Source organism: Tamandua tetradactyla, chromosome 17 (genome assembly GCF_023851605.1).
Source record: "Tamandua tetradactyla isolate mTamTet1 chromosome 17, mTamTet1.pri, whole genome shotgun sequence".
Taxonomy (NCBI): Eukaryota; Metazoa; Chordata; class Mammalia; order Pilosa; family Myrmecophagidae; genus Tamandua; species Tamandua tetradactyla.
Window position 1 is genome coordinate 223790 of NC_135343.1, and position 9461 is coordinate 233250.

At 54.7% G+C, this 9461-nt stretch overlaps 1 protein-coding gene across 1 annotated transcript; it reads right to left on the reverse strand.

Annotated features, from left to right (window-relative positions):
• Window positions 1-2452: 2452 nt before the first annotated feature.
• On the reverse strand, window positions 2453-5377 carry LOC143660556 (interleukin-36 gamma-like). The gene is made up of 4 exons (XM_077133690.1): window positions 5088-5377; window positions 4643-4750; window positions 4085-4224; window positions 2453-3083 (listed from the first exon to the last, which is right to left on the reverse strand). Exons 1-4 carry the CDS (start codon window positions 5125-5127, stop codon window positions 2874-2876), a joined length of 498 nt encoding a protein of 165 aa, XP_076989805.1. The 5' UTR covers window positions 5128-5377; the 3' UTR covers window positions 2453-2873.
• Between the last annotated feature and the right edge of the window lie 4084 nt (window positions 5378-9461).

A 9461-nucleotide genomic window follows, 5' to 3' on the forward strand; every position in this document is an offset into this window, starting at 1 on the left:
TGTTTTTCTTTATTAGAGAAGTTGTGGGTTTACAGAACAATCACGTGTGAATACAATGCCCACACACCACTTTGATGGTTTAAAACTGTAGATGCAGAAAAAATCACTTTCTTTTAATCCATTCCTGTGGGTGTAGACCCGTTGTGGGCGGGGAACTTTGATTGAGTTGTTTCTGTTGAGATGTGACCCACCTCATTTAAGGTGGGTCTTAATCTCATACTGGAGCCCTTTACGAGGATGAAACACATAGAGACACTCAAGGAAAAGGCCCCAAAGAAGCAGAGAGAGCAAGAGTTGCTGAGAGAGAGGCGGCCAGGCACAGAAGGCTATGACACCCAGGGACAGGCGCCAGCAGAGCTGACCACGGGCCTGGCTGTGTGACATAGCAGTCCAGGTTCGCTGGAAGCTGGTTCCCAGAGGCAGGTATCATCCTGCTGACCCTTAATTCAGGCATTTTTCAGGCCTCGGAATTGTAAAGTAGTAAGTTAATTAATCCCCATTGTAAAAGCCAACCCATTTCTGGTATCTCGCATTTCATCACCTTTAGCAAACTGAAACCACCACCCTACGATTAATGTCTTGCACTGGGTGGAACATTTGTGACGACTGACGGAAGCACATGTAAATAATTGCACTATTAATTATCTTAGGCGTCGCTGTGTTGGGCAGTTCCATGAAAATTTAAAAAATATTTATTCTAGTAACAACCTAAAGTTTCCCCCTTTTAACCACTTTCAAACATATAATTCAGTCTGTTAATTAGGTCCGCATGCTGCCACCATCTCCTCCATCCATTGCCTAAACATTTCTGTCATCCCAAATGGGCACCCTGCACATTTTAACTCCCTATTCTCTACCCCGACCCAGTCCGCCTGGTAACTTATACTCTAAATTCTGACGCTATGAAGTTTATTATGCAAATTATTTCATATCAGTGAGAGCGTACAATATGTGTCCTTTTGCATCTGGCTTATTTCATTCACCATGATGTTTCCAGGTTCACCCATGTTGCCACCCGTATCAGAAATCATTCCGTTTTACAGCTGAGTGATATCCCATTATACGTGTGTACCATATTTTATTTATCCATCCATTGGTCGATGGGCGCTTGGGCTGTTTCCATCTTTTGGCACAATGAATAACGCGCAAATAACAAATATCTGTTTGAGTCCCTGCTTCCAATTATTTTGGCAATATACCTAGTAGCAGAATTGCCAGGTCAGGTAGTAATTCTATACTTAACTTCCTGAGGAGCCGCAAAGCTTGTCTTCTACAGCAGCTGCCCCATTTTACATTCCCACCAGTAATGAGTGGGTGTTCCTATTTCTCCACATCCTCTCCAGTGCTTGCTATTTTCGTTTTTATGGCAGCCATTCTGATGGGTGTGAAATGGTTTCTCATTGTGGCTTTGATTTGCATTGCCCTGATGACTAATTAGACAACTTGTTTCTACCCTAAGTATATATTATTTTGATAATAATCTTTAAAAAATTTTGGCCGAATGGCCAGTCCACCCCCAAAACTAGCCCTGTGGCCTCAGAGCTCGAATGTGGCGGCTGAGTGGAGATGGAGGGGACTGCTGCACACATACCCGGAGTGTGGGGGGGCAAAGAGGCTGCCAGCTCCCACCACCGACCCACCGCCTGCCACCGCTTCTTAGCAGTGCGTATCCAGCAGCTTGATTGGCTTAGATTCCCTCCTTTATAGTTATTTTAATTAAAATGCAGCGCTAAGGGCCATGGTAGCTCAGCAGGCAGAGTTCTCGCCTGCCATGCCAAAGGCCTGGGTTCGATTCCCGGTATCTGCCCGTGCAAAAAAAAATGCAGTGCTAAATTTATATTCAATTGAAAAAGGAAACCTAAAAGAATCAAAGACTGTGCATTAAATCGGTATTTGTGGGTGCTCTTAGTAGAGTATATGATCTGATTGTCCTAAAGTAGAAAGTAAATTTTAAGTTGCTAGTGCTGTTTTATAGAACACACTTAAGCAAACAGGCATTTATTGCATCGAAGTCAAAACAGAAAAATCTAATATATGCAAAACCAGATCTGAGCTACATCTTTCTACAGTTACACCCAAACCAGTTCCTTCAGCTCATCAGAATACATCATGTGAGCACAGAAGGGTAAGCAAGCCTCTCTGCCCCCAAAAATGCAACTCAGAGTGGTTCCTGAAGGGAAACTGTGAGTGGTGGGAGTGTGTAAAAGGAAGAGACCAGAGGAAGCAGACAGAAAGCAGTGCTGCGAGACTATAAAGAGCTTGCAGGGCAGTGCCCATTCCCATACCCCTGCCCGGGGCCACCATCAGCTACCCTCATTCAATTACTGCTGCTAACTTCAGTTTACTGTTTCCTTTTGTTCCATTTCACATTTGCTTTCACTTTCGTATTGCATAAACATATGAAGGTTATATGTGACTTTAGGTGTATACGTGAAAAAGGAGACAAACATAATTTAACACAAGAATTATTTTCCTTTAAAAGTTCTTGATAAATTACACACGTTGGGGCACAGAGCAGAAATAAAGACGATGGGACGTAGGAGACAAGACAGGGCAAGAACAAAACTCAGCTCACGCCCGTCCCACGCGCTCGGGGGAGCCCTGAGGAGCTGGAGAAGGCCCTGAAGTCACCATTCAGAGGCATGAAGGGCTGGGCAGCTAGCGGGAGAGGAGAGCCGAGCACCACCGCATCCGTCTTGTTTCTGTTTCTCGGTTAACATGGAGGCATCGCGCCTTCTTCATCCATAACATGAGAAGATGTCGGTGGCTCCGCTCACCTCTCGGCACTGATGTGAAAACAACGCTGAGGCAATACAGATGACAGCACACTGGAACAAGAAAATTTAGGACCAAGTCCTTCAGCCACACTGAGTTCAGGACTCTATCTCAAACTCGAAGGCGGTGTTGTTCGGGCCCCCCTGCTGTGCGGTGAGCCGGAGGGGCTGGCCTCTCCCCGAGGACGCGATGAACCAGCCAGGAAAGGCCACGGACTCGAAGGTGGAGGCCTGGCCGGGCCGCAGGTGGTAGAAGAGGAAGGGCTTCACGGGCTCTGTGCGGTTGTACAGATCCAGGATTTTCTGCTCCTGAGAGGGAGTGTGAGAACCGGGAAGAGAAGCAGACCCTGAGTTGTTCGAGGTCACTCGCATGCTCGTATACGCACAGCCCTCACATGCTCCGGCAGTCAGGACCTAAAGCCACGTTTCGCTCTGGAGGTGGCAGGCTCCAGCTAGAGGCTGCCAAGTGCTGTGCCAGACCCAACCCACAGCATCCCTGCCAACCTGACGGACACCCAGGGTTCTATCTGACACCCACAAGGGCTTCTGGATTACTTTTCAGAAACCTACAACCTTCCGATGGCTCTTAGGCCAGGTGAGCCCCGAAACCCAGAGGGGCCAGCCTCTCCAGAACAACCAGTCCTCCATCCCATGCTGTCAACCCCTTTCAACATGGAAAAGTTAGAGTGGGCAATAACAGGAGGAGTTATAACAGAGAAGTTAGGATTTAACAAGTGAGTATGACTGCTGAACGTTATATTAATATTTCTTTGTAATCTCCAGTGCATTGCAGCAGCTAGAAGAAAAACAGCCTGAAAGAACCCACACTAAACCTTGAAATATGTTCTATAACTAGTTGTTAAAATGTACTTTGAAATTCATTGCTTTTTGTATAGCAAAAGAGAAGTGATTTAGCAGACAGGACGAGCTGGAAATGCGACCACGAGCGGGGGCAGGGGTGGGAGGCAATGCCAAAGAATCGCTAAGGGCGGAAAGTAGGAACAAAGCTGAAACTGCAACGAGATGAGTGGGAATTACAAAAAAGAGACATAAGGGGGAGTGAAAGAGAATATATTTGAGGAAACAACGGTTGAGAAATCCCCTAGAGAATAGAAAGAGGAGCCCTGGACTGGGGAAGGCGGACAGAGGAGAGCAGAGCCTGCTGGTGCCCAGAGCACAAGGGGAGCTCGGGGTGATGCGCGGAGGCACGTGAGCGGATCCCTTTTCTAATTCTAATGTAAGATTTTCTACCAAATAAGCTTCTTGTAAAATAAACTGGCATTTGTCACATTGTTTTTCTTGGGCCTCACCTTCAGCTGCAGTGTGCGCTGCCCTCCAGTGTCCTCACAGGCCAGGCACATCTCGGGGTTCTCTATTCCCAAATAAATGGGAACCCCTCTGCCTTGCTCCAGAGCCTCTGGATACCTGCAGGGGAGAACCACGACCCTCGCTGCCCAGCGAGGACAGGGGAATCAGCGTCCCCAGAAGCAGGAGACCCTCTGATTTACCAGGAAAGTCGCCTCCAGCTGAGGCTGAGCGAGAGTTTCAGACTGGGGCCCCCTGCCCTGGCCCCGCTGGGCGACCAGCCATGGTTTCTGTCTACTCATTTGAGTGGCGCCAGTCGCCGTCCAGCGCGTGGGGTAAACATGAAGCACTCAGTGGCCGCACGGCCCAGGCGGCCCCTCGCCTCTGGACAGCTCAGCCCGTCCTCGGTCCTGCCTCCCAGGAGCCACCACTGCCTGGCCGGCCACCCTTTCACACCCGGAAATCACCGTCAGGACAGTGTCCAGCTCAGCCAACAGCTGTCCACACCCCCACCCCGGGAGTCCCCAGGCCCCGCACCGAGGGCAGCAGCGGGCCACACTCACCGGGGGCCGTGTTGTCGCTCCTCGGGACGGCCACAAGGGTCAGGCCCTGGACGGTCCACACCTGCTGACTCCGGTCCGAGACCCTCCCGGTGTCGGGTCTCACCACCACTGTTGGTGGAAAGGTGAAGAGAAGGTCCAGGACACCCAGCTGCTTCCCGAGGCCCCGCCCAGAGCCCGGAGGGCTGCCCATGAGAGGATGCACCTCTGGAGAAGGGCCCCCACCTTCCCAAAGCTCAGAGTCCACAAGGGCAGTGCCCAGGGAGAGGCTGGACAGGGGACCCAGCCCATGGGGGAGACTGGATGGGGGACCCAGCCCGTGGGGAGGTTGCACGGGGGATCAACCCATGGGGGACGCTGGACGGGGGACCCACCCCATGGGGAGGTTGGATGGGGAACCCAGCTTGTGGGGAGGCAGCACCCAGGCCCCAGGGCCCCCCAGTGTCACCTTCTTGGTGGTGCCTTTGGGGAACAGGGGCCCCCTTCATGGTGGGGCCTCAGCACCTGCGGGCCAGGGATGGAGAGCTAGGCCTCAGAGACACTTCCAGGGCCTGTCGGCCAGGTCCCAGAGCCCAGGCAGGGGTGGGCCTCCCCTGCAGGGACAGCAGCCCTCAGGACCTGCAGCTGGGCACGGTTTTTGACCGAAGTCCCCGAGCCCCTGATGCCAACTCCCGGCCTCCCTGGCTGTCCCCACGGGCTCCGCCTGGCTGCAGGGAGGGCGGCTCTGCCAGCACCCACCCCCGGGGCGTGTCCAGGAGCCTCGTGAGAGGACAGCCATTTATCTGGAGGGTTGAGGGGAGGTTCCTAGTTCGCTGTGGGGTGTGACAACCTAAGACCTGGAAAAGCCGGTTCCTCCTGCCCAAGGCCCCAGAGGCGATCACGATCACGGCATCAGGACAGGATATGGGCTGGGCAGGCGTCCCTCCTGGGGCCCCCGCCCTGCCTTTCTCCTGCTCGTCCCTCCCAAGTCTCCGTTCCAGGATTAACTGAGGCTCGCCTGGTCCCTGCGGTCCCCAGACCCCGACCTGCCCATGAACTAAAGAGGCAGAACAGACTTCTCTGCGCCCCAGCCCCAGGCCAGAGAGGCGGGCTGCGTGGCCGGCACTCAGTGGGCTGTAGCGGCTGTTTTTTCGTTGCTTTTGTTGTGCCTCCCCCGGGGACTGGAGGGAACTCTCAGGACACGCTGAGGTTCCGCGACCCCCGCACTCGCCCACCCAGCTGGGAAAAGGAGAGAGAACTCCCTGCGCACCTTCGGGAGATGCCCTTGGCCTCAGAGGTCTCCAAGTCCAACCCCTCCCATCCTTCCGGGCTCTGCCCTTTCCTGGGGGGCCCCAGCATCCCACTTCTGCTTTCCAGCTTATCTGCTGCCCAGAAGAGTGTGGTGATGAAGTTGGGGTCATCTCCCTTGCCCCTTCTGCAAGCTGCCGGCCCCTCCCCTAGGATGGGGCGTACACCCCTCTCTTGGGGGGTCCAGCACAAAACCACGCCCGAAGGCCCCGCCCCCGGCATGGGGAGAGAACCACAGCAGGAGCTGCGCACGGGGCCTGAGCACAGGGGCCTGGCTGCAGGTGCGGCAGCAACAGGAGCTGTGCCATATCCCAGAGGGCGGTGACTGCAGGTGGGGACAGAGGGGGACAGAGGAGCTGTGCAGCTTGGAAAAGGGCGCCAATGGGACTCGCGCTGTGGCGAGAGTGCAGACACGGGGTCAGCCCGGAGAGGCTTGGGGGCCAGGGACGCCAGGGGCTGGGTCTGCACCGCTGGTGGCTCAAAGTGCCCAGGCCAGCTGACCTTTGCTCTCCTCTGGCACTTGCCCTCTTCAGCTTCAGCCTCTCGTTCCACCAGCTCCTGCCCCTGCCCTGTCCCCAGCAGCCGGAGTTTGACACTTCCCCGCGTTCACAGCACTTACATCCATCCAAGGTCTTCAGTTTAAAAAGAAATTAGGGGGATTGCATGGTGCTGGATGGGGAGAAAACTGCAGCACTGTGGCTGATAATCAAAAGGCAGAGAGAACACCTCGAGAAGTGGAGCGGGACTTTTACCCGGGAGTGGGAGGGATGGACAGCAGGACTGCACGCAGCCTGGGTGCACTTGAGAAGACTGCCCATGTCGGCGCTGGTTATGAGGGGCAGAGAGCGTGGCTGTGCTCTGAAAGCACATCCAGACCACGTTTAGCTTTGCTGGGTTCTTTCCGTTAATGTCTGATACCAAAGAACAATGGAAATTGTGCCAATCAGTATAGCGTTAATTAAATCCAAGTAAGTATTCCATTCCTAGGGAAGTGGCTTTAAGAGAACCCTTCGCCCTGGATGAAATGTCCTGTCCACGCCAGTTCCGCAGTCCGCTGGCCACACCCACGGGGCAGGCAGGACAGCAGAGCCCAAAGGCCCCCTTAGGGTCTCTGAGCCTGTTCATGAAAACCGAACCGTCACAAGACCCCACCCTGCGGCCAGGCTGACCGTGCCTGAGCTGACCACAGGGGGCCAGCTCCTAGCCCGGAGGCCCTCACAGGACGCGCTGCACCTTGAGAAACCAGCGGCCACACGGTGCACAGAACCCTGAGCAGCTTGGGGCCGTCTGTGGCCTGCAGACAGAGGCAAAGCCAGGATGTCCCAGCCCCTCAGGTGCAGCCTTGCCGAGCATGACGGGGAGACAGCGCTGGACAGCTGGACACTCGGCCTTTGTCCTCCCAAAGTCTGAGTTGTTAGGTGAGACCCGCCGCACCTTGATGCTGCCCTCCCTGAAACCCTGGCTTCACGGGGCAGGGGAGGACAGGATGTGCCATTTAGTAGCATCCTCTACCTTGTATGAAAAAGAAAAAGGACGATAATTACCCACCAAATCGGCAGAAATAAAGAGAAGTTTTAAAAGAGTTAAAACACGAGACCACACGGGACCATCAGAAAGGCTATTTCATTAAATCTAAAGCAGCCATTGATGAAATTGTGCACATTTGTGCAACAACAAAACAGAGCAGTTAAAAGCCTAAACTGAGCAGCCTTAAAGGAGGAGTAAGCTGAGATGACCAAAGTTTGAAATGACTGGGCAGAGAGAACCCTTAGCCTTTGCCCAATGACCCCCATCACACAAAATACAAAAGCCATGAAAGAAAAGATGATAAATTGAACGCCATCAAAAATTTTAAATTTGGACAAAACATTCCATGAAAGAAAGTTAAAAGATCAGCTACCCAGGAGAAAACATTTGCAACATATCTGACAAGCAAATAATTAATATCCAAAACTTTTATAGACTTTCTATTAATCAACAAAAATGCAAACAACCCTATAGAGAAATGAGCAGTACATGTAAAAAGCATTTCACTGAGAAAGAAACACAAATGTGTGATAAATACAAAAATTGTAATTAACCACACTTGTAATTAGAAACTGCAAGCCAAAGCCTTCCACCCAGTAGGTTCGGGGCAGGCTGCGTCTCAGCGCCAGCAGTTAACCCTGCAAATGCTGAGCCCCAGGCCCAGCAGCGCACCTACGAGATCTATCAGTCCTGTTACTGTCCACTTTAAAACTGGAAAAACCCAATTCAGAGTGACTAAACCATAAGAACATTTACTGGGTCACTCGACTGGAGGACAAAAGCAGCACAGGGGGCTGTGAGCTGACAGGCGGGGCCGGGCTGGCAGCAGGGCTGCTCGGCTTCGATCCGCAGAAGACGGGAAGGTCTCCCCAGGCCTGGCAGGTGTCCCCATGTCTGGCTGAGCCAGCCGGCCCTAAGCGGGCAGACGCGCAAGGGGCTCGCTCCAGACATGAAGCAGGGGGCCACCCCAGGCATGGGGCAGGCCCTGCAGCGGGGGTCCCACCGGCCCGGGGCTGAAGGGCGGGAGGGGCAGTGGCCAGCAGAGCCCAGACACAGAGGGTGCTGTGCCATCATCGAGACAAATGGCCGGTGGTGGCCCCAGGGGAACCCGCCATCTGTTGCCTTTATAGGGACCCTGCAGCAAGAGTCCTGGTGAGGACCCCTGTTCTCAGCTTGCCCCTGCGCTCTGGCCCCTGCCCTGTCGCCAACTGCCCCCACCACCAATGGCACCCTGTGACCCTCTTAATTCCATCTGGGGCCCCTCCCACCGCCAGTTCTGGGGTCCCCAGCGGCTTTCCCACCCTGCCCACCTGCGCCGCCTGCACGGCCTTGGCCGCAGGTGACACTCCCTTGGTCAGCGCCAGTCTCCCCGGCGCCCCTCCTTGCCACCTCGTGCTTCCGTCAGCGTCGGGGGAGCTGGCATGGGGCCCCACGGAGCACGCGTGGCCGGGGACGGCAGGCGGAGCTGCGGGAGAGGTGGCCGCTCTCACGCGCCTGCCCCGAGGGGGCCCTGCACGACGTGGCGCCCAGCTGCCGGGACCACGGCCTCCCTCGGCACGCGCCCCCACGGGCTCAGCGCCCCATGTACCATGCGCCCCTGGCGCGGCAAGCAGAGGCCCCGGCCGGTCCTCTGGGCACCTCACGCCCTGTCGCCTGCGCCTCCCGCCAGGAGATTTGACACGTGATCCAGGTGACTTACTTCGTCGGCGCCCACCGGCCTGTGGAGAGGGCGCGCAGCCGCTGCAGGGTGCCCGGCGCTGCAGGACACACGTGATCCTCTCACCCCCGCGCCCAGCCCCAGCTCTCCCCACCTGGCTTCACATGGAAAATGAAGCTACTCAGAGGCCCAGCCTTCCAGAGCACCGGCTAGCTCCATCCCTACCCCACTTCAGCAGGCCCTTCCATCGGGAAAAAAGTTAGAGTAGCCCTAAAGACTGCAGGAAGGTCAAAGGTGACCCAGAGAAGGTCGGGAGTGTGAATGCTGAATCATTATATGGATATTTCTTTT

Coding starts and splice junctions, on each gene's coding strand:
- LOC143660556 (XM_077133690.1), bottom strand. CDS start 5,127: ATGAAGGGGGCCCCTGTTCCCCAAAGGCACCACCAAGAAG. Junction 4,751..5,087: donor CCAAAGGCACCACCAAGAAG/GTGACACTGGGG, acceptor TTCCACCAACAG/TGGTGGTGAGACCCGACACC. Junction 3,084..4,084: donor AGCGCACACTGCAGCTGAAG/GTGAGGCCCAAG, acceptor ACTCCCTCTCAG/GAGCAGAAAATCCTGGATCT.